The 24,241-nt window shown below is 42.1% G+C and overlaps 2 protein-coding genes across 5 annotated transcripts in view; one reads left to right on the top strand and one right to left on the bottom strand.

Annotated features, from left to right (window-relative positions):
* MINDY2 (MINDY lysine 48 deubiquitinase 2) overlaps positions 1 to 5,290 on the bottom strand; it is a 28,496-nt gene extending 23,206 nt beyond the window's left edge. For 2 of the 3 annotated variants that reach the window (XR_003570991.1, XM_027881527.1), the window contains exon 1: positions 4,643 to 5,290. Coding sequence is in view for 2 of the 3 variants with exons in the window: in XM_027881527.1 (XP_027737328.1) it covers positions 4,643 to 5,290 (648 nt within the window). In the remaining variant the exon portion in view is untranslated. The remainder of the gene's footprint in view (positions 1 to 4,642) is intronic. The other variant, XM_027881528.1, reaches the window with a different exon arrangement.
* A 186-nt stretch (positions 5,291 to 5,476) lies between these two features.
* Positions 5,477 to 24,241, top strand: part of ADAM10 (ADAM metallopeptidase domain 10) — a 45,448-nt gene continuing 26,683 nt past the window's right edge. Inside the window, exons 1-2 of one of the 2 annotated variants that reach the window (XM_027881523.1) lie at positions 5,477 to 5,568; positions 15,125 to 15,275. In XM_027881523.1, the coding sequence (XP_027737324.1) occupies positions 5,538 to 5,568; positions 15,125 to 15,275 (182 nt within the window). In that variant the 5' untranslated portion in view covers positions 5,477 to 5,537. Of the gene's footprint in view, positions 5,569 to 6,937; positions 7,210 to 15,124; positions 15,276 to 24,241 lie in introns of those variants that run through there. The other variant, XM_027881522.1, reaches the window with a different exon arrangement.

Genomic DNA, 24,241 nt, shown 5'->3' with positions numbered 1-24,241 from the left:
CAAGACTGGTAAACAAATTTGCAGTTGGAACAGATTGTCTAATACAACTTATACAGTTTCTATGAACTAGACTACACACCCAAAATCTATGTAATACTGATTTTCCACATATTCTCCCACATTTCAGAACAGCTTAAAAAAAATTAGGTGATATAGTCCTGCACAGAAGATAACACTTCCAAATATACTATGCATATAGAAAAGGACCAAGCAAACTTCTAATGGTTTATATAATAAGCCTTATATGAGGCTTATATTAGAGTCTCAAAACATGTTTATCCAAAACATGCAACTCCTCTGAATTCAGTGTTCCAGGAGAGGTAAGGGTGGCTTCAAGCAGCCTTGGCAAAAAAACAATTAATACTCTCAGCAAATATGCACCCCTGCCTTGCAGGAACAGCTTCATAAACTTGTCACACGACAGCCTGACAGTGTGTGCTGCCACTGATATCCTGAACACCCCACTCAGCCAGGTTTCCTTCGGCCCCTCAGAGCAGGTTTCCTGTTCTGGAGAAGGCACAGTTCCAATCCTACTGATTTGTGGGCTCAGCTCATCCCACAGATGCCGGGAGGAGGCTGCCAAGGCCCCCTCTGAGCATCCATCAGCAGCTCACCGGCAGCTCCTCCGGAGCCTGGGCGAGCCCATCCGAGCAATCTGTGCAAGCCGAGGCCATCCGGAGCTCCAGCCCAGCAACCAGAACGAGCAGATCACGTGTGAAGGGCCAGTGCCAGAGCTCAGGGCAGGCACCACCACTGCAGGCTCCCACAAATGAAGTGGGTCTCAGCAGGAGCACACTGCACTCAGCTCCTCTGAAAAGAGGCCATTTTTATGAGAACCTGAAACTACAAATTTCTAACCAGAATCTTTTACTCTACCTCTTTTCTGCACCTCAGTTTGGATACACTTACGTGAGTGGTTATATAACATTTACTTACATAATTGTTACAATCACCTAAATAGGTAATTCACATAGTTCTAAAAGTTACCAAAATTTTAATAGAACTTGGTATGTAGGGAACACAGCTCCTCCCATTTGTTGAGGGGACAGTGACAGAAAAAGCTTCCAAACACACCGGCAAATATGCTACTGTTATTATTCTCCTCCGTAAGGACAAGATATTCCACTTGCACTCACTTCTCAAGACAGTATTATTATTTATATTTGAATTGCATTGCGTTTTCCCTTTGCCTTATTTTATGTTTCAAAATGATTTGTTTCTCTCTTCTTAAGACATTTCAGATATGTAACTCCTGTGCAACGTGTTAAGTTTCACAGAGTTCTTTAACTACGTGACATCACATTCTACCTAAGACATATAGAGCGGAATCCCACAGCACCCTTATTAAGCTTTTAGCATCTGATGATTGCCATGGAGTACATCCTGAGAAGGGCTACCCCCACACAAACTCAGAGCTTAATGCAGTGCCAGAAATGATCATAAAGTGTTGCATGAACTGCACCTAACAAAGATCACAAAAAGTACTTAGAAAAGCAGGCTTTGAATCGCTAAGCCCAACTACACAGCACACCACAGACCTGCGCAAGAACTGAGCAGTCCTCAGATTTAAATAAGCTAAAACACAGTGTGCTACACTACTCTGCATCAGAGGAGACAACTCATGCTTGTATATACATTCTAAAATGTTTCTCTCAATACTCTACTTCTGCTTTCATTTCCATCACACCAGTCTAAAAGGGTACCCCACTGTTTTGCACAACAGCTACTCTGCCAAGTTGGTATCATACTGTTTTTGTTTTCTTCTTAGAGCAGAGGAGTTCTGCTATGAAAGTGTTACAGGAATGTCCTATCTCCTACAGGCTGAACTACAAGTTACACTTACACAGGCAGACTACAAAAACACTTCAAAAGAAAAGCAATTTCACAATTTTAATATTTAAAAGCATGGCTTCTGCAATCTGCCACCTCAAGGTCTTATGTACCCTTTGAAAGCAGTGGATAAAAGAGAGGTAGCAGTTTTGTCACAAGTTTAGTTCCAAAACCTGGTGTTATCAAAAAGGTGTTGAACAGTCCCAGAGGGTGCTGCCATTTCAGAATTTCCAAAAACCCCACTGCCAAACCAGTACTGCACTGATATTACCTGAGACCACATCTACCCACAGGATGACCAGAACTCTAAACCTTGTCAGGACAGAGTTCTGAGAAGGAAAGATGATGGCTGATACAAGGAAGAGAGCCCAAAGCACAACTGTTTAACTTTTTACTCCCTGTGGTGATTCTGTTTCCCCTCCTTATCTCTTCCTTAGTGCATTTTTCCCCTTACACACAGCTTCTTTTCACCCGATACATCCTGTGATATTCTCACTCTGCTTTTGCCTATTTCCATCTTTTGCTCTGCTTCCTTGTTCCCAAATTATAATTACTTGACCCGATCTAGTGTTCACCTTGGTTCAGGAGGAGCAAGAAGAAGGTGGATGTCCATGCTCATGTAGTGCCTCACCAGCCTTCACATGGAGTGAGCCACTGTCAGTGACTACAGATGAGCTGCCAATAAGCCTGACACTCCAACCAATGTCAGCAGGGTTCTTGATTATAAACTGGCAAAAAAGGCTAATTTTGAGAGGCACTGATTAGGAAAAATCAATTACAAGCAAGGACAATATACGACCAACTATCAGGAAACCCATCAAGCCTACAAATAATAAGTCATGTGATGACAGTTTCACCTGTTTAGCTGCCTGTCTGCAACTCACGTAAATTCCGCTGAGGTTTTACATAAACAGACAGAACTATAGAAAACCCTTCCTGTAATCTTAGCAATAAGAAGCAGTAGGGCACTCCTAAGAGGCATTTTGTATTTCACTTATTTATAAAACTGGATATCCCCTTAATTCTCACTAAAGTAGTATTTGATCAAAGCTAGATGTCAGCTAAAATACTGGATGGAGGGCAGCGGAACGCAATTGCTTTTAAGGAGGCAAAGGAAGAATGCTAAGAAACAAAACCTCCAAAAACTTAAATTCAAGCAACAGGACCAGTGCTGTCCCATTTACGTGCTTTAATTAAATCAAAGAATAAAAAGGAAAATCCTGTAACAAGGCAGTTGCTCTCAAAATGCCACCACACAAAATAATAAGAAATGATAAATTCTTCAAGGCCCTCCAGTCACCTCGAGACATTAAAGAGGGAGCACAGAGAGTGAGTGTTCAATACTGAAGTCATGACAACCTTCACACCCTCGTGAGGATGGCAGAACCTACAGAAAGTCACACACAGCTTCCCTGTAGTGCTTTCACTGATGCTTAAATACCAACATCACTGTACCCACAGTTTTCCTCAGCTGTATGAGCTATTCTGCTCAGGAAAATGTGCAGAAACTGTAACTCAATCAAGAGCATTAATCTTCTGGAAAGCTACCTGCCTCTAAACACATTTCCTCTTGTAACATTATTTCCATTTTGACCTTTTCCTAAGACACCTGTTATACCCGGTGAACAACCTCCTCCAATACCCTGGCTACTGCAACATAAAAGGTCTTCCTATGAAGCTTTTCTATTCTATGACTCCACTCTATCAGCCCCCAACCTCCTGAGGCTAAATTGCCAGCATTTCCTGAAAACTGCCCCTCATCCTTGTTTTGCAGTGCACACAACCTCATAGCTCTTCTCCAACAGATATCCTTTTCACATCTACATCTTAATAACTACACTATACCTTACATTTTAGTTGCTTAAAAGATAAATTAAGATGTCCACATTATTATAATGTATTATTATAATTATTTTAAGAAGTCCACATCCACAATGGCTACTGACCACAAGAACTTCCAAGAAGTTTCAGAGCTGTACTTGATCACTACCTGATTTACTCATTAATTTAAATGTAATCTATGCTGCTTAACTGCACAAATGTATCCCTTTTATTCAGGCAGTTACTTGTACAAATCTGCCTTTGGTACAATTCTGCATTTTGTACAACTCTGCATACACTTCATTATATGAAACTAACCTATTTTCCAAAAATATCAGCTTTTCAGAGCTATAAATAGTAATGTGTACTTACTAGGAACCTGCACGCATCTGCACACATCTGCAAACCATATACTGCTCAGTTTAGGAAGCATCATCTGAATTTTTATTTCTGTTTTAAGACAGCAACAAAGTAAGTCTATATATGAGAGCAGCACCTAAGTAGTATAACAGCACTAGACTGCAAGCCCGTATTTATCTTCCAAGTCCTACATGTGAGACATGTACCTAACAGCAAATAAAAAGCTGCACGTTCTTGAAAGAACCACGGGATGGTTTGGGTTGGAAGGGACCCTAAAGATCGTCTAGTTCCAACACCTCTAGTCATGGACAGGGACACCTTCCACCAGATCAGAGCCCCGTCCAACGCGGCCTTGAACACTTCCAGGGATGGGGCAGCCACAGTTTCTCTGGGCAGGCTGTGCCAGGACCTCGCCACTCTCACAGGGAACAATTTCTTCTTAACATCTATTCTAACGGTGCCCTACTTCAGTTTGAAGCCGTTCCCCCTTGTCCTATCGCCACACACCCTTGCCAAAAGTCCCTCTCCAGCCTTCTCGAGGACGTCGTTGTCCCAACAGCACCAAGTGTCCGGGAGCGCTCCCGCCCGGCCCGGCCCTGCCCCGCCATGGCACCCGCCCGCCCGCCGGTACCTTCCAGGCCAGGAGCAGCACGTTCATGATGGCCAGCAACGGGCAGGGGCCGTTCTCGTTCTGGGTGATGACGGGAGTGTTCTCCTCCTTCCAGCGCACCCACTTGATGTGATAGACCGACTGCCCCGGGAAGCGCTCCTTGGAGGCGGACAGGAGCTGCGAGCCCGCCGCCGGCCTGTCCTCTTCGGGCTCCGCCGCCGGGGCCCCCGAGGAGGCCCCGGCCACCACCGCCTCGTCGGCGTCGCTGTTGAGCTCGGAGCTGCTCGGGCAGCAGGAGTGCAGGTTGGAGAAGGACTCCAGCGAGTCCAAGCTGCGGGACTCCTCCCCCGGCGGGCTGGGAGCGCCGCTGCTCCCGGAGCCGGCTCCCGCGGGACCGCTCTCCGAGCCGGGCGCCGTCCCGGGGCTCGCGGGCACCGCCAGCCCCGCGCCGCCCTCCGCGGCCCGGGCGGGGGACGCGGTGCGAGCGGCCGCGGCGGGAGCGGGGGCTGGCGGAGGGGAAGGGCTGCGCCGCCCGCCGCCCTCCTCGGCCTCCCCGCAGCCGCCCTCGCCGCCCGCCGCCGCCTCTCCCAGGCGGAGCCGGCCGGCAGCGCCCCCGCCGCCCGTCTGCAGCGAGCCCGGGGGCGGCGGGGGCTGCGCCAGGCTCTCCATGCCCGGCCCGGCCGCTCCGCTCTCTATCGGCACCGCAGCGGCTGCGCCTCCGCGCGCAGCGCCCGCGACGCCATCACAGCGGCGGCGCCGGCCCCGCCCCGGCGGGACGTGAGGGAGGGACGGGGGAGCGGCCGCAGTCATGGCGGGGCCCGCGGGGAGCGGCAGGGTAGGGCAGGGCAGGGCAGGAACAGGAACAGGAACAGGTGAGTGCGGCCCTGCCGGGGTGCTCGGGGCTTCTCGCCTTACCATGAAAAATATGGTTGTAGTGAGTGTGATAGATAAGTTGGGAGGTTGAATAGACAGCTTGAGAGGGGGGAAGATGAGGTTACGTATTAGGAAGAGGTTTTTTCCTGTGAGGGTGGCGAGGCCCTGGCACAGATTGCCCAGAGAAGTTGTGGATGCCCCATCCCTGGAAGTGCTCATAGCCAGGTGGGATAAGGCCTTGGGGAGCCTGGTCTAGTGGGAGGTGTCCCTTCTCATGGCAGGGTTTTGGGACTGGATGATCTTTAAAGTCCATTCCAACCCCTTGGCATTCTGTGATTCTGTGACTGAAGAACAAACGCGGATGTATTACTCAGACTTCATTCCGATGAACCCCTCCCCTACCTGTGTAGAAACCTTCAGCATTTAATCGCAAATTCTAAATACAGTCTTGGGATGATAAGGATCTATCCTTTCTTTTTTTATTCTCTAGTTTGGGCTTTGTAAACACTTTCATCCGCTTCTGCAGCCTTACCTTAAGCGTATTCACTGTAATTGTATTTTCTATGTACATTTATATAACAGCTTTTCTCACTCTAACAGTGTTAGGCGGGAAGCTTTTTTTATTCTGACTTGGCAATACGTGTGGAAAAGCACAAACAGAAGAGGCTGATAGTAAAATGAGAAACTTGTCACAAACCCTAATGTAAAAAATAAGCCTTTGAGATGGCATGTTTGTCCATCATGTGGACAAACGAGATGAAACATTTTGTCCGGACGGGTCACGCCTGTGTTTGCACGGGAGGGTTCTCCTGTACAGCTGAATACATGAAAGTTGTTCAGGACAGTCTCAAAGTGACAAGTCCCTGTTCAGTGGGGACACTGAAACACCTGACATCACCTCGGGAAAAATCAGGGAGCTAAAATAAAACTCTAAGTAAATTAGTTTCTGCGAGGAAAAAAACGTGTATCTGATAAGCGGGTTAAGGAAAACAGAATAAAACGCTAAATTAATTTCTGCAAGGAAAAGCGTCTGTGTGGTAAGGGGAGAAAGGAAACCAAAATAAAACACTAATATCAAATTAGTTTCTGCAAGGAAAGACATGAACGTGGTCAGGGAGATAACGGAGACCAGCCCATCCGAGTTGTTTACACTTCAGAAGGACCCAAATTCCCCGTCCCGGGGCGCGGCGGAAGCGGCCGGGGAGGCCCCGCCCCCCGGGAGGCGTGTCCCTTTCGAGCGGGATGGACGGGTCCCTCTAACCCCGCCCCTTTCCGGGCCCGGCACCTCCCTTCGCGCGGGGGGCGGGGTGAGGCGCGCGCTCTGGGCGTGTCCCGCGGCTCCGCCCCCGGCCGCGTCGGGCGCGCGCGCGGGCGGAGGGAGCGGGGCGGGATCGGGAGCTCGGGGAGCGGAGTGGAACGGAACGGAGCGAGCGGGGACAGCGCCGCGGGAGAGCTGCCCAGCACAGCTCGGCCCGGCCCAGCCCAGCACAGCCCGGCCGATCCGCGGCCGACCCGTGGGCGGGAGCAGTCCTCTGGAGCGGCGGGGGACAAAGCGGAGGGAGGTGCCCGGCTCGCCCCTCCCCATCCCGGCGCCGGCTGGGGCGGATGTGCCGTGGGTAGGCGGTGGTGGCGGCGGCGGCGGGGCCTGCGGCCGGCGGAGATGGATCTGGCGGGGACGATAATCCTGCTGTGCTCCTGCGCGGCGGGCGCCGGAGGTGAGGAGCCGCCCGGCCTCGCGGGGCCCTGGCTCGGGGCCGTCTCCCTCCCTCTCTTCTTTTTTCCTTCGCTCTCTCCCTCGCCCCGCTCTCCGGGGCCGGGGGCGGCGGGCCCCGCTGTCCGGGGCGCCCCGGCGGCAGGGCCGCGGCTGGGCCGGGCTGTCCCCGCTCCGCTCGCCGCTCATCCCGCCCCGGCCTCGCCGCGGGGCCCGCCCGGCGCCCCCGGCCTTCCCCGGGACCTTCCCCGCCGGGCTCCCTCTCCTCTCTCCCCTACTCTCCTCTCTACCCCGGCCCTTCTCCCTACGGCCCTCGGCGGTGCTTCCCTCCCCCGGGACTCCCCGCGCGGACCCGGTGGCCGCTGCCCGGTCCCTTCCCGGCGGCTGCTTCCCCGTCCCCGACACCAGGAAGCCCGTGCGGGCGGAAAGTTCGGCTTCGGGAAAAAAACCGGCTCGTCTTGTATTTAAGTGTGGCCGTGCCTTCAGCGAGGGTCCCCCGTCTCTCAGGCCGGAGGGAAGCACGGCTGTGTCTGTGGGGGACGTGTAACTGTCTCGTTATCCCGTTATCCCGTTGTGAGTTGTTTTCCAGCTTTAGGGAGCCGGGAGGGTGGTTTCTCCACCGCGCCTGGTAATGTTTAATTGGTCGAGTCATAGCAGGGAAATAGTTTCGGTTTTGTACAAAGAACAGACATGGGAAAGGGTGGACTTGCGAGGGTGTTTCTAGAGAAGTATGGGGTGGAACAGCTGATAAAGACCGACTTCCTCTGTTTCGTTTGGCACCTCTCCGGTCTATCTGGGCTCTGCATCTGTGCACATCGAGAGTACGCATGGGCTTATTAACAAAGAAACTAACCCTGCATCCTGGTCTTTTACAAGTTCTCAAAAAGTAGCATCCAAGTATAAGAAAACTCCAGTAGGTTGTACTTGTGGTTAAGCTGTGGGATAAAAAGCAAGGGGATGTACATGGTCAGAAGCTATCCCGTTATTTGTATGAGGGGTGGTTACACTAAAGGCTGAGTTTTCCTTCACAAATTCTTGTAAACTATTGAAATATTTCAGTCTTCATTATTGGCACACTTTCAGCGCCTCTTTGTTTTCTGAACTAAACGGTGCTGGCACAGAATTAATTCAAAATGATTCATTAACCAGTTGTGAGGGTTGTTTTCACTGTTCAGTTCTAGGCAGGCAGTTATGCCTTAAAATCTTAGTAAACACATGAAGTACAGTATTCGGGATATATAGAAAGTTCGTGGAAGGTATTTTACTTCAGAAATTCCTGGTAATTTTTTTCTTTGAGAGAAGAATGGCCACCTTCAACATTTCTGGGCATTAGGAAGCACACCTCACTAGCAGGTAACAGAAGTACATGCCTTCTTGGTGTTTAGCAGTGCAGGGAAATCTTTAAAGAAAGATTAATAATACTGGGTAAAAATCTAGACATAATGGCCAATACACATCTCCAAAATATCCTAGGGAATTTTTTTTATAAAAGTCTGAACATAATTATGAAAGATTTGCCATAATTCTATATTAAATTAAAATGGCTTTTTAAGATTAGAATGGTCTATTTTATTTGTTCACATTTCTAGAGTTTCTTAATACTGTAAATGTTTTTACTTACTGGAACATAGAGTTCTTCATTTGCATGCCTTCTAGGCAGGCATTAATATCTGTTTGGAAAGGGCAAGTTCATAACAAAAAGTTTGTAACAAAATTACTGTGAGAGCAGTGCAAACTGGAAAGAATTGAAAAAGCCCAACAATTTACCTGTTTTGTTTGTATGTGGTGCATCTTGTACTCATTAACTTTACAAAGATCTTGAAGCTAAGTTATACTTGTCTGTAAAGTTGTCTGATTTTAAGCCATGTAGTATTAAATAGCACTAGTTTTGAAAATTTCATTAATCTGCACTTTTTAAAAAATTACTTTTCTGTGTGTTTTGTCTAAGATTGGAATATTTTTACAGGATACCTGACTTTGAACTCTTTCAGAATTACACAAGCCTTTGTGCCTGTATACTCTGCAGGCACAGTACACACTCTATTGTATTAGTCTTTAGATATAAAGGTATAGATTAGCAGAACCAATTGTAACTTCAGCTCACAGTTAGGTATGAGTCACAAAATCAACATTTAAAATAAGGTGCAGCATAACTTGGGCAGTTTATTTATGGCAAAATGTTAGTGAAATCTCTTGAGTTTGTTTGAAAACAGTGTTTTCTCTTGTAGTTTATTTTGTTCTTTAAATGAAATGTGCTGCAGTGTCTGTCTTAGGCTGCTTTGTAGCTTTTTGAATGGTATATATGTATGGTTAAAACAGAGAAGTTGCAGAAACTTGGCCTAAGGGGCCCAGAAACATGATTGAGCCATTTTTGGTGTTAGATCACTTTTGGGGTTCTCTTACAAGTCTTTTTCTTTGCTTCCACTACATAAAAATTACCATCATAAAACCAGTGGTCCAGTAGGTCACTTTGAACACAGTTTCAACAGTATAAGAAGGCAAAGCCACACAATTTACTTTGTTTTTTTTAGTAATAGGGGAAAGGTAGAATTTACCTTCTAGTATATGGTGTCTATTTGAGATAAGATATATGTATCTTGAATTTTAAGAATTCTTTTGTGAAAGTTGAATATCAGTGTTTTCCCCAATACCCCTGGAATTGCTTGGCTTAAGGGATCTTTTATAATTTTGGTGTATATAAAGTGCTAAGTAGTTTGAACAATGTTACTGGCAACTTTCAGTAGCGTGCTTTGCTGCATGTGATGTAGATGCATGCAGGTATATTAACCAGTACTTAATTATCCACATATAATTATGTTCTTAGAGGAATGGAAACAACTAATAAAACCTCTCCTTCTACCCGAGGGTCATTAAAAAAAAAAGGAAAGGGGAATAGAAAACACAAAAGGGAACTACTGAGACCTAAAAAAACCCCATCATTGCAAATTTATGATAAATAGCTTGTTTTCACTGGTACAACACACTCTTCTGTGTTGCTAGGATTTCTGAGTTGTATCTTAGTGTCTGGTGCTGCTGGATATTGAACTATGTATTTCCCAGTGAGGATGAGAGAAATTCTGTTTTATTCTGGACACATGGGGGAGTTGTGAGAAGGCATTTATAAGCTATCAGCATCTGAGTGATTTAGTTTGCATCCTTACTATAAATTGAGAAGAACACGAGCCTTCATTAACATGGCAGCACTCAGCCTTCAGCATTTATTTGGGGTTTAAGATAAAAACATTATGAGTTTTGTATGTCTGGGGGAGACAGTGTCTACTAAAGACAGCTGTCAGATGGTTGTTTCAGAAATGCCTATAGTAATTAAAAGTAAATAAAATCAGGTGTTTAGACAGTAACTTTGAAATACTGTTGCCCAAAAACCTCAGACTGCAGCTTATTTATACTTCTAGAAGATCAAAAGGTTCAGTTTTGCAGTGTGGCAGTCACTGTACTGAGTTACTGTTCTCTGGTGGTCCTGCCCTGGCCATGCTGTCCCACCTCTCCTTCTGGCATGAGGAGCCAGTTCAAAGAAAGAAATTATCATTTCCTATCAGATGTGAGACTTCTGCTGGTTTATTGTGCAGACCCAGCCCAGTGAGGAAGAAGAGCTGGGACTTGAACAGGGTGGAGAGGAAGAAGGTAAAAAAAGCAGCAGACATCTGCTTACACTGCGGGTGCTGTACTGTCAAACCGTGCCCCAAGTGTGAGCTTTCGGTGAAGGGAAATGATCCTGACTTGACTTCTTGGTTACATGTTTTTCTTCCACCAAAAATTAACTTGACCAGAAGAGGGACAACATTTTTCAGCTGACTCAGTTTTAGTGCCAGTGCAAGGGAAGAATGAAATGGAGCAAATGTGAAAGGGCAGCAGGGCCTTGCCCTTCTGCTGCAGTTATGAAACTACAGTCTGAATAAATTCTTCAGTGTAGTTCAAGTCAGGAGGTTTATGGTAGGATTTCTGGCTTGCTATAGACTTAGGCACAGGAGTGCTAAATCCAAATGCAATGTGCACTCTTTAATATCCCATGTAAAGGAATTAGTTTTCAGATAGGTAAAAACTCTACATTGAAAACAACTTGATGTAAATCTTGCTTTGATTATCTTAATTAAAATTATAATAATAATTCTCTACAAGATATTTGTTATATGCTGGCATTTCAAATCTGCAGATCAGTGATGATGCTTGCAGTAAGAAGACTTGTCTGGTGAGTTGGCTGCTGAACAATTTTTGATACTCTATCAAGTCGTATTCTGTGCTTCCCCCCCCCATTAACAAACTTGAGTTGTGTTTGAACTACTTTCATTTTTCATACAAGTCTTAATCTGAGTAGTTTAATGTAAACTTCGCCTTTTAGAACTGTGCATGCTTGATTTATCCTTATATGAGAAGTTAAATGTTGTAATCTTTTACACACACACACACACATATATAAAATTAATAGATGTTTATATGTTTACATTGGTAAACTTTCAGCACTGTTTATTGGTAGTCATCTTTTTGACTATGGAGTTTGCTTCTATAAGGATTTCCTCCAGAATCTTCCCCTTGAAGATGGGGATGGCATTTGTCTTCCACTTATCAGGAACTCCTCTCCATCACAGTAACTTTTCAAAACAGCTGTTACATGTAGATGCTCAGGGTGTGCCAGGAAGCTTATAGCTAAAATCACATGGATAATACATTTTACCCTTTGCATCTGCTCAGTCAGAAGGTGAGAATATGTGCCTCAGACTCTGTGCCTGTCCAGTGGGATTTGTGTTTGTTCAGAACAACAACTGTAGATACCTTTCTTCCCAGCTCTCTAGGGATACTGAGGAGTTGTATATCCTCATACACAAAAATCTTTCACAGGGGCTGTCACATTGAGATGTTTGCCTAAATGCTCTGCCTGATTCTGTTTAAAGTCGTTCCTTGTGTTTAGTTCTAAGCCCATGAGAATAAAGATTCATTCCTGAAGGGAATTTGTCATAGGAAATGCCACATCTAGTATAGCAACTCTTTAGAAGACTATGCTGTCAGGTTCAAAAGCCATCCAGTTGTCACTCTCCATGTCTGTATCCTAAAGGGTTTCTGTCTGCTGGCTTAGTGTTTAGGTGAAGGGTAATGTTGGCTTATTCCACTAGATTGCCTGGAAAGGCATCATGCTGTCTTTGGTTGGTTGATGACAACATGACACATGTAATTTGTAGAGCTGTTCCCTTAGACTACGTTTAGATGTTCGTGGTTTGGTGTTTCCTATTGCAGGCTCCCTGATTGTATCCTTGTTTGAAAAGATCTTTGTCTCACGGTCTCTATGAAATAAAACCCAACCCCCAAACCCCTAGTTTTTCGTTTACAAGAAAACAACAGCAGTAGTTTGTAAGAGAGGTTGAGATCTGTGTATGCTCTCATAATGATATCTTGGGGTGCACTGCTTCCAGAACCTGGGATAGACTTCTTGCTTTTTCATACAGAATCTCGAACCACAGGAACTGGAGCTCCAGCGGTACCTGCCTCGTGCACCTCAGTGAAGTCTTCTTTCCAGTGTAATAAACTTTTACTACAGGATTCTGTAGATTCCTGTGTTATCAAGGTTGAGCTACTTATTAAGCTGCCTTTGTGAGGAAGATAATCTTTTTGATAAGTAGCTGGTTTTATTAGAAGGACATTATGTATCAGTTGCAGACTTTGCAACTGTAGCAACATTAATGTCACAGCTACTTCTGGAAGTGAAAGTAAGTTGAAGCCTTGATTCCAACCCTGTCTGAAGTCTCTTTTTGGAAAAGCCACAATACTGTAGGTGTTAAGAGCCTGCTCTGGTTAAGCAAGAAGAGGGCAACAGGAGTGTTGGTGTTAAGTGTTTGCGAGGAGAGAACTGAAAACTTGAAGAGTTTTTTAAGTTTTGGAGAAAGGGAAAAGAAGTAGCATTGTTTCCCTGTGTGATCACAGAGCATGTGTACATTTTTTGTTAGGAAAAAAAGGGTTTTGCTCAAAACCTTCTCTGCTTTTGCTTGGCAGAGAGAACAGTTATAAGACTTTCTAATGTCAATAGTCTTTTGCTGTCCTGTCGCAGTAGTTAGCACTTAAAAACTATTCTTTGTGACTCAGTTAAATGCAGTCTCTCATCCTTCAAGGTCATGAGACTTGGATCAGGTCCCAAGTGTTACTGGGTTTTCAGTAAGTTGTCATGCTTCAAAACATTGTTTGGTGCCTAAAGTTGTTCAAAGTGTATCTTGCAATACTGAGAAGAAAAATGGTCTGTAATAGTAAAAGGAGTGCATTATTAAAAGCTTCCTACCACAGAAAAGTTTAAGTTAATTCTGGAGCACAGAAGTTTACATGTTCTGCAGCATACTAACTCCCTAGATTTGATCAAGTTCTTGAAACAAGTTGTTAATATTGTATTCTAGATTATGTTCATTTAACAGTTAAAAATTTGAGTCTTATCAGTTAATTTTGAAGCTTGTTTGCTTTGTTGACACTTTTGGGTCTTATACCTGGAGTTGGAAAGCATGTATCTGTAGTTAGGCTCATGTTATCTTGTGGATGGTCTCAGGCTTAACTGGTTTGGCTTATGGAAGTTCTTGGGCTACAAGAGATATTTGCGCTCCATTTTGTGGGACTATGTTGGAAGCAATTAGAGAAACATCAGACGGGGACCACATCTTGCATCCTCAAAGCTCCTTCGGGTTACTAAGACTTTGCAATGGTCCTGTGTCTTATTTGGATTAGAATTCATATAACTGGCTTGAATCACACATTTTAAAAGTTTAGGACATCTAAGACACACTTTCCTTTCTGGAAAGCTGGGTGAGAATGGACTTGTATTTTGAGACTAAGAGTGAGAGAAAATTAGGATGGAGTTTTGTTAGTGGACTGTATTTGCAGTTAATGATGAAGAGTCAACATTTGCAGAAGCCTGTGGTACTGTGGGGAAATCTGAATGTGATTTATCTGCAGAATAGCATTACTTGAATTTTAAAAAGATATGGCAGCATTGTCTTGTGTACATTGCTGCTAAATGCAAGCACTGCATTTGGAAGTATTGATTTACTTAGTTGTTTTTTAAATATCTGAAGAAAAATATCACACGTAGTCTCTGAGAACTCTCACATACAGGTTGGTCTGAGGTTAAACTGATTCTGATATCGCTGGTTTTTTTTCTTGGACAATTCAGGGTTCTTGTGCTTTACTCCACAAGTTGTATTTTAGGTGTTTTGGGTCTTAGTCAGTACCTCTGGTTAGTTCTGTATGTCTCTTCCTCCATCAGGATAGGAGGGTCAAAGTCTTCCCCGTTTCCTGTTATAAACTCTTATCGTGAGTTATAAGTATTAACCTAGAAGGAAATGTCCAAAACACCCCAAAGTGAATCTACATCTCCGGAGATGCATTTTAATAAAACTTTTCTGTGTGGCAGAACATTCCATGTCATAGAAAATGTCTTGCTTCATGGCACGACTTGCTCTTAATTTTCCTGGATATTTTGCATGGAGAATATAAACATTCTGAGTAGATTGTGGTGTCATTGACTGTACAGTGAAGTAAGCAGAATTCTAGGGGACTAGGAGAAGGATGTTCAGCTGTTGTACTTCTCATTTGGAATCAGGAGTTCATTTCTGTAACACTCTCAAGCGTTCCTGTGTACAGTGATGTGGTTTGCATTGTGGGGTAGTTTTGGGGTAGAAGAACTACACTTGTTTTGATTGAAATTCAAGTGGAAGATGCTTCCAAGGTCCAGCTGATGCGCTTGTACCTGCAGATGTGCATCCAGTCTGGGACGGAATAGAATGAATCTGAAGTCTTAAAATGGATATAACGTGGAATTTGGGTTCTCATCGGCCAGTGTTTTGCACCACGGATCTGCCATGCCTGGGGATGTGGTTATAACCTTAGTAATGTCTCAGATATGCCAAACCTTACCTGTATCTCTCTTTCAGGCCAGTATGGAAATCCTCTAAATAAGTACATTAGACACTATGAAGGCCTGTCCTATGATGTGGATTTGTTACACCAAAAACACCAGCGTGCCAAAAGAGCAGTAACCCATGAAGAGCAGTTCTTGCGCCTGGATTTTCACGCTCATGGAAGGTTAGTGAGATTTTAAAAGGTATTTTATTTGTTTTAAATATTTTATTCATATGTTTTTAATTATAGTGAAGTGTAAAGGGTCAAATACAGTCATCAAAATAACATTAGCTAGAGTACACTGAATTGCAGTTTACAATTCTGTGGAGTATTTGCTCTCATGTCCAGTATAAGTATGAAATTGTTGCTTGTAATCACACATTCAGACTTTTGATGGTAACTCTTAAAGCACTTTGAAGCTTAAACAATGGAATCATACTGGGAACAGAGTGATAATTGATTCTGAGTTTATAATGCAGCTTTGGGTTTTGTTTTTTGTTTTGTTTGTTTGTTTTATTTTGGGGGTTTTGTTTGTTTGTTTCAAAAATTATGCCAAATAGCTTGAGGAGATTTAATTCAGAAAAAGGAGAACTTCAAATTGCAAAATAAGCCAAAAAAACTGTTCAGTGTTTGTACTGGTGTTATCTGTTCTTGTGCTATTGTGGAATTTAGTAATTATTTGACATGGGGAAAGACAATTGCTGTTAGAATTGCTGTTTCTTTGCCTTCAATTGAACATGTAAGATCCAGTACAAAAGTTAGATATTTAGTGTGACAAATTATGTGTATTTTGTAGGGTTCACTTGGGAAGATCTCTTTCTAATTTAGAATTGCCTGCTTTTTGTATGACTGAGGAGAAACAGGAAGAAAGTTAAAGTATTTTTGTCTGTATCTTTGTTTCTTTGACTCCCTCCTTTGCAGCACCACTGTCTTAATATATTTTAGGACTGTGTAATTCCCTTGGTTTTCTAATTATTTCAGTTACAATTTAAGTATTTAGAACTTCATAAATAATCGTTAGCCATATGTGGAAACATAGGCAGTTTGACAGAGCCAATGTAAAACCAGATCTCCTGAATCTGCTTGGAATATTGTTTTATGAATAAGTGTTTTGCTTCTGTGCCAGCCTGTGATTTCTTCGGGGAATGAAGTGTTGTTACTGGAGGTTTATGATGTAATGGCTGAATTTCAGTGCCTCCTCCCACAAGGTTAGCATTAGGGTGGTATTTCTAGCTGCTCTAGTACTGCAACCCAAATCATAAATTTTAAGCCCTGTCTTTAAAACCATGTTTTTGTGTGTGATTTTTAGTCCAGGGAATTTTGTTGTATAAAGAGGAGTCATAGTGCTGCTGTCTCTGCTGTAACTTTGCAGGCAGCCTCTAGTCTTCCCTATGAAATTGTTCTAATAAACAAGACTGCAGACTGGAAATGAATCAGAGGCTCCTCACAGTGTAAACCTCCAGCAAGGTTGCAAGGCAGTGAAGTTAAGTTTCAGTCTAATGCTGCCACTTTTAAGCTGCAGGCTGGTGGTTAATTCAGGCTTACCAAAGTGTGCACTACTGCAGAGAGGAACAGGCCTGACTGCATTCCCAGCATCATCCTTGGGCTAGCACTGCTACTCTTAAAGCCATGCAAGGAACTGGGAACTAATCCAGCTGAAAATTGTTTGGAAAGAAAAATCATTATGACTTGAAGGGGTGATACAAGGAGGATGAGACCATTCTTTCTGGGAGCAGTCCACATTTCAGTCCACTTGAGAAGGTTCATCTTGTCATTGGTAAAGATCCCATGATAATTTTCTGTGAAACAGAGCTCTTAGCTTAACCAATGTGTTCTATCTGTGGTGTTAAGGTGAAAATCCTTATTGCATAAAAATGGTGCTGCACCCACGATAATGAGATCTAAAAAATTTCCCCTCTTACTTCACAGATCTCAGTGACATCAGATGTTAGACAATCAGGTTTATAAATATTTTGATAACAGCTACTATTACTCATGAAGCGTTGGTATTTGTGTGGAATTGATTCTAAATCCCTGTACTCTGAGGCACAAATCCATCATTACCTGAGGAGGCTGATTGGAAACTGACTGTAAGGTCAGACTGCTCCATGATTTAGGATTTTGGTTATTGCCAATCTAACGCTTTCTGCCAAAGAGAGAGTAGGGCAGGCTGTAAATTTAGTCCAGAAGTTCCTATTAATCAGTTTGGGTGTCTTCGTACAAAATATTTTCATTTTGCTTTAAATATGAATTAGGAAGGATCAAGTGAATTGTGTTTTACTTCACAGAACCTGTTTGTTAGCTTTGAGGGTGTGCAGCAGTGTATAAATAGGATTGGCTTTTTGCAGTTGCAACTAGTTTATTGTGAATAACTGATTTGTGTCATCACTTGTGGCAAAATTAAAACCTTTCTATCGAGTACTCTAATTACCTTGTGTGAAGGTAGAAAATAAAGCTTTTGCAAAATACTTTAATCATTTAGATCCAGGCCATGGACTCTGTGCTGTGTTATTTAAATACAGGTGATGAAACTTGAAGGCGCTCAGTCAACATGAGGTTTGAGATTCTGAAAACTTACACTTGATGTTTTGAATGGCCTTATACCAAACGGTTGGTTAAGACTTGGTTTTAACCAACTTTAAGATGGTTTTCTGGCACCCAGCTGTCCAACTTGCATCTCCTTACTTAATAAGGATACTAAGCAACCGCTACTTATGGGTACTGAAATTATAGTCTTGTGTTTTGATTTGGGTTCTAATGAAATGGCTGCCTTTTGTAGCCAGGAAGCCAATGGGGAAGCTGTCCTAATATTTACTGCCAGCAGCAAGTGGAGCTGGCTGGGCTGCAGCAGTTCTTACATTATATCTCTGGGACCAGTTGGAACTCTCCAAACTTTAATCTTTCCGTGCGTGCCAGAGGATGCACTGGTTGGTCACATGGCCAGTCAAGATGGGAAAGTGATTTGACTGCTTATTTCTCAGCCAGATTAATTCATGCTTCCATTCAGTACATAGGCAAACTTGCTGTAAGAAGAAAGCGGGCAGAACTAAGCAACAGAGGTGAGAGGGAGGATGCAATACCAGCCTTTTTCAGTGGCAGTGCTGGCATATCCAGCTTAGCATTTATCAAACTTAGTTTCATTGTCCAGAAAAAGGCTGACAGCTACAAGTATTTTAGGATTGTGTAAGTAGCATCTGTTCTTTTTGGTAGACTGTTTGGATTTAAGAACTGTATCTCATACTGCCCTTTTGTTGAATAAGGAAAAAATAAATCACAGTTTAAAATATTATATATTTATACCAAGTTAAAGTGACCATTTAACCATTATAGTTTAATAATGAAATAGATACTGAAATGATGGAATTAAACCCAAAGCTACCTTTTCTCACATCAGACCCAGTAATTCTACAAATGGATGTATAATTTGTCATCACTAAGAAACGCTGCTCTATTTAAACTTCATCTGAAAGTTAGATGTCACAGATATACTGCTAAGAACAGAAATTTTTCAAAATTATTGTTATTTGGTAATATAAAATACTACTTGTTATGCAGATGTAATGAAGTAGACTGAACCAACCACACTATTCAGTGCTAAAACACCAACTTAATAGGACGGTTCAGATTGCTGAAACTTAGCATTAGTTGGCATTACTGTTTCACCAGTGGTGTAAAATGTGCTCATTTCTAAAATGCTTCAGGTTGGAAGGAATATGAAGGTTTAAAACAATCCTGTTTTATGCATCATAGCTCTTCCACCTGTCAGTTTATATTGAGTGTTTTAGTGTGAGTTAATTTAAGGTGCCCTTTGAGTCCAGGGAAGGCTCACACAAAGTTAATGAATGCACAGTGTTAATACCAGGAACTTGGTTAATATAACATAATTTTTGAGCCCACCCCACAAAAAAACCCACAAAACCCAACAACCCAAAAGCAAAACACAACACAGACAGGCCCCCCCCCCCCCCCCCAACAACACATGTATTGATTCATAGAAGAGCAGTGCCTTTGGCACCAACTCGAAATACAGTGAAGCAATTTAATATGGAGTAACTTTGTTTTGCATGTCAGGGTAATGTCAGTGTTTTGAAAAGGAAGTTGGGACATCACTAAAACTGATGTTGTATTTTATACTCAGTTGTGACTTAGTCACAAAACATGTGCTTGGACTTGTTCACTCCTGGAGACAGCCCTTCCCAGGCAGAGAAGCTGGAATAAACATTTGCAATATATTAATTGTAGAATGTCTTAAACTTTATTCTTCTGAACTGTAGAATGTCAGAAATAAGCCAAATACTTCACAGTGATTTCGTTCTGAGGACAGAGCTTGAAAAACTTGGATGACATCTGATGTTCTAACTATATTTTGTTACCTAATGACAAAACGGTAAATTCATGAGACCCTGATGCATCCAGAAAGGGGGAAATAAGTATATCTATGTAGTGTTTAACTCTATTTTCAGTCAGCTTTTTATTTAATGCATTTCTAATAGCTTATGCTTTCTAATTTTTTGCTTGATTTGCCCTGTTAATTGTCCATCCACACCCACTTGTGCTCCTCGTGGATTAGTTGATGACTCTAGCTTGGGAACGTTGCCCACACAACTTGAGTGCACAGTTGAATTTTCAAGTGGTACTTGAACACATGATAACACTGCTTATTACTAAATTAAAGATATGCTGAGAACTTCTTTCAGATGTCTTGCAATTTAGCTATGTTTTTCCATCCTATTTTACCTAAAATTTTATTTTTTAAAAGATACTGTGAGTTATGTTCAGACATGTTTATGGGAATATGTGGTCTATACATGATCCACATATAATAGGAAAACTGTGGACCACTAAATTTCAGAGTTTTTAATTAAGTCTGAGTGGCTTTGTTTGTTCTGGGTTCTCTAGTAATCTATAATGCTTCTTATTGCCTTCGTTATTCAGAGCTGTTAAATGTTTGTGTTTAAATAAGATAGTTGTTGGCTGTATTTGACTGGGTTATGAAAACCAACGAAGATACCTGCACAGAAATACTATTTGATAAGTTGGATATCAAAGGTGACATTCTGAGCTCACTGCCATGCTGAGATGGACTGAAGTAACAGAGCTGGTTACTCTTGGGTTGAGGAGGACTTCATATTGTCAAGTTCAAGGTTTTATTAAACACTAGTTGCTCTTTTTATGCCATTTAATGAAGATACTTTTTAAACTGTGCATACAGCATAGTGCTCAATTCCTGAAATGGCTGTGTCTTCTCTGCTCCATGAGCCTGTCTGAACATAGAGCAGATTCAGTGTTACTGGGCTAATCTGAAAGTATATGTTGTGTCTCTTCCTGTTTCATGTGCACTTTAACACACTCCTAAACAGACTAACTCCTTAAATAGGTTGGTTTAGTGGTCATCAAATAAGACTGGCTGGTTGGCTTTTGTGAACTAGATTTATTTTCATGAGTTTTACTTAGGGGATTTTTTGCAGGGTTCACTAACTGCAATTCATTTTAGGCTGTCCTGAATTTAAAAATAGAAAAATAGATCTCTTTAGTTCTTGCTGTAGTGTTTTCAGAGTTATTCACAGCTGTGACAATTCTTCAATTGTTACCTATCTGTTGTACCTTTGAAGTTATGTACCTTGACAAATAACTTGCCAGGAAGAGACCTGTGAATCAGGTCTTATTTTCTACACCTGTTTTGTCAAAAAAAACCTGAAACCCCCCAAAAAATCTCACCAAAACCAAACCCACCTTGTGTTGGTGATTGTAGGTAAAGCAGTTTTATCTTGCAGAGAATTGGGAAGCAGGGATCTGAGTTCTTACACTTTTTTAAATTAAATGAAACTACAACATTTTAGGGGCTGGATCTGTGTGTGAGATGTCTTGCATTTTATGAGTTTCAGTTTTATGAGTTGCTTTTGTTGGAACATAGCACTGCATGTAAATGGTCAACTTCATGTAAATACCAATGCGAAGGTTCTTTTCGATAAACAGGAATCCAAGTGATAGAATCTGCACTTAACTTCCCAAAGAGGTATTACTGAAAGGGGAAAAAAAACCTTAACCTTGGCTAAAGACTATTCTGCCTTTAAAATCTGTACAACATACTCTTCGGGACAGAGAGATACTTGACTGACTTTCTCAGAGTGTAAATTAGCCAACATGTAGCTACTTGTGATCCTCCTTGGGTGGTTTGTGTTATCTCAGCCAGCTGATGTGTTTGCAACTGTGTCTATCAAGAATAATGAGTGGCAAATGGCTTGGGGTGAAGGCTGTATCCTCAGCTGTAGTGTGCTGGAATACCAATCTTAGCAAGTCTGACTTCTGAAGGTCAGGAAAGAAATCTCTGAATATCCACAAGTGTCGGCTTAGAGGTGTCAGTCGTAAAAAAACATAAGCTGCCAGAGTTCCAGCTGGGATTGCTGAGTGTTAAAATGCTGCAGAGATTGGGGTTTAGATAAAGACTTATTAGAGGATGATTGCATGTGCATCTAGGAAGGTAAAAGAAAGAATGATACACCTGGAGACCCTATCATGTGCTGTTTCAAAGATTGGTTTTCTTGATAGGTAACAGGACCATGGGAATTATCAGTTAAATGGTGGAGTATGCTGTGTGGGTTTAATTGTAGGTAAAAAAAACAGTGTAAAAAAAAAAATCCATGCAGACTTGTGGGTAGTATAAACCCATTATTAGGTTGTTAAGCTGCTTTCTACTTAATATAGTTCAGAGTTGGAATGAGTCTGAGAGTCTTGTGGGAACTGAGTTTAGATTGTGGGATGTCTGATGTGGAAGCAGTTAGAAAGAAGAGCTCAAGTTATTATCCCCTTCCATTTACAGACCCCCTCCCATTTTTCAGAGAAGAGTCTTTGAGTTCTTACACAAAAAAAGTAAGGATAAAAGACTTGCACCTCAAGCAGAACAGTATCTTCTAGATCCTGACTTGTGAGGAGGCTCATGGAAGCACAGATGCAAGGATTTTTCTGATTCCTACTGAGAAGAAAAGACTGTGAACCTAAATGGACTCTCCTTGTACTCAAGTCAAACATGATACGATACTGCTGCCAAACCATCACCTTCTGTTTCCTTTTCCCAGCCACTTCTTCCAGCTGTGGAGTAACTCCTCCACTTCCTTTCTTTTTTTCTTTTCTTCTCCTGTTTTTTTTTTCCACAACCTCCTCTGGTCACTGAGTGATTCTGTCTCTCAGCCTGACACTGGTGACAGCAATTTGACCGAGAAAAGACAGAAAAGGGGAACATCAAGTGCCTTTTTGTGGAGAAAAGACAGAAAAGGGGAACATCAAGTGCTCTTTTCTGCACTGTTGAGGGTAGCTTTTTCTGCCAGTTTTGGGAAGGTCCAGTTGGACATTCCATTGTGGTGAAATCACTAATCTTAGAAGGTAACTCACACTAAAAAGAAATGGAATAGTAGATTAGGCACATTAAACCTTAATGTGTGTTTTACCAAATAATGTCAGTATGTAAACAGCTTTTTTTTTTTTCTTTTAAGATACTTTCTCTGATTAGAGCATAGGATTGATGTAACTCAAGCCCTTGGGAAAGGACAGGGGTTTAGCTCAGTGTGGTGCTCTCAACTAAATTTCTTCTTTAATTATGACTTGAGTTGCTATGTTACATACTTTTTAAATCTGACATCATCTCCCTGAGGTAAGCTAGAGAGAAATAAAAATCTACCTCTTGATAGTCTTTAGGGTATCATCATTAATGAATAAGATGTAGTTTATTATCAAAGCAGATTATATAACTCTCTCTCTCTCTCTCTCTCTATATATATAGATATAACAGTTTTACCAAAATTCTGTCCTCAACCAAATGAGCAACCACTTAGTAACTAAGTAATGGCTTGTTACTGTATCGGTTCTCAGATTCCTGTAAGATAAAAACAGTAACAAGGTCAAAACTTTGTCTTAATTGATTGAATTCTATTGTATAGAATCACTACTGCTGTGAAATGTGGTCTGCAAGGCAGTGTGTAAATAAAAGAGGCATTATTTTTCTGAAATCAGTTAATCTCCTGCCTGGTGTGTAGCCAGGCCAGGGAATTGCTGAGTTCACACTGACAACTCAGTGCATGCTGTAGAAATAGTAATTAGTAAAAGGCTTATTTGAAGCTTCTAATTTCTTCCACTGTGGCTACTTTAGAATCCATATTCAGGAATGATACAGACAAATTTGTTTAACTTCTCTGGAGTCTCCTGTCCTCAGAAGAATTCATGAAGTTACTGGATTGAAGCCAGGAAAAAAAAATGATGTGCAATTTTTTTGCATCATTTTGAAAAGGATAGGGCTAGCTTATATTCCTTACAAAAAAGAGGAAGAAATGCTAACTCTGAACAAGTTTAGAGTAAATATTAGGAAGACTTCTATATTGGATGAGATGCTGAAATGGATTTTGTAGGGTCTTTGGAAGTTTCTTACTGAGAAATTAGGGTGTTAAACTGGATTTTTTAGGGGTTCTTGCAAACTATCCATTTATTTGAATCAATCATTACAGTTTGGAGTCTCCTCACCTATAAAGTGGCATCTTTTCAGTGCAATTAATTTCACTGGCACTTCTCAGTAGTACTTTAAGATGTCTCTGCACAGTCATAAAAGTGGAATTTATGTTTAAAGTTTGGTCATTTGTTAAAGTTGGTAATTATTTGAAGTAGAGATGAATAGATGCTTGTTTCCTCTTCCACCCCTCACTCCCTTCCCCCCTGCAGCCCCAAGTTGTCTCTGTTTCCCACTCCCTCTTTTGCTGGGAGAGAACTAAAGGAATATTTGTCCATTTTTCATAATTAGGAAGGTGAACAGTCCAGGCACATAATCCTGTTCCTATCAAGTATGTTTGGATGACTGAGAAAAGACCTGTTTAAAAATAGCTGTAGGATGATCAGGTTATCTAATAGTTTAACTAAATTAAGAAATCAAATAGTTAACTGTTGGTGTGAAACACAACTGAGTTGTTTTATATTTGAAATAGCTCTCTAAGTAGTTCTCTAATCCTGTAAATAGAGCCACTTTTATTAATAAGTAGATAACTAGCAACATGGGTTAGAATTTGTAGTGTTTATGTACCAATGTGGAAAGTATGACGAAAGTGAAAATTAAAGGAGGAAAAACAGAGGCTTCCTAATTTTTAAACTAGTGAAACTTTTTATTTGGC

The sequence above is a fragment of the Empidonax traillii genome, unplaced genomic scaffold (assembly GCF_003031625.1).
Source record: "Empidonax traillii isolate 1590-97213 ecotype Southwest subspecies unplaced genomic scaffold, ASM303162v1 scaffold90:size2128546, whole genome shotgun sequence".
Lineage (NCBI taxonomy): Eukaryota > Metazoa > Chordata > Aves > Passeriformes > Tyrannidae > Empidonax > Empidonax traillii.
Note: the sequence above shows the minus strand (reverse complement) of the source record. Positions and strands in the feature narration are given on the sequence as shown.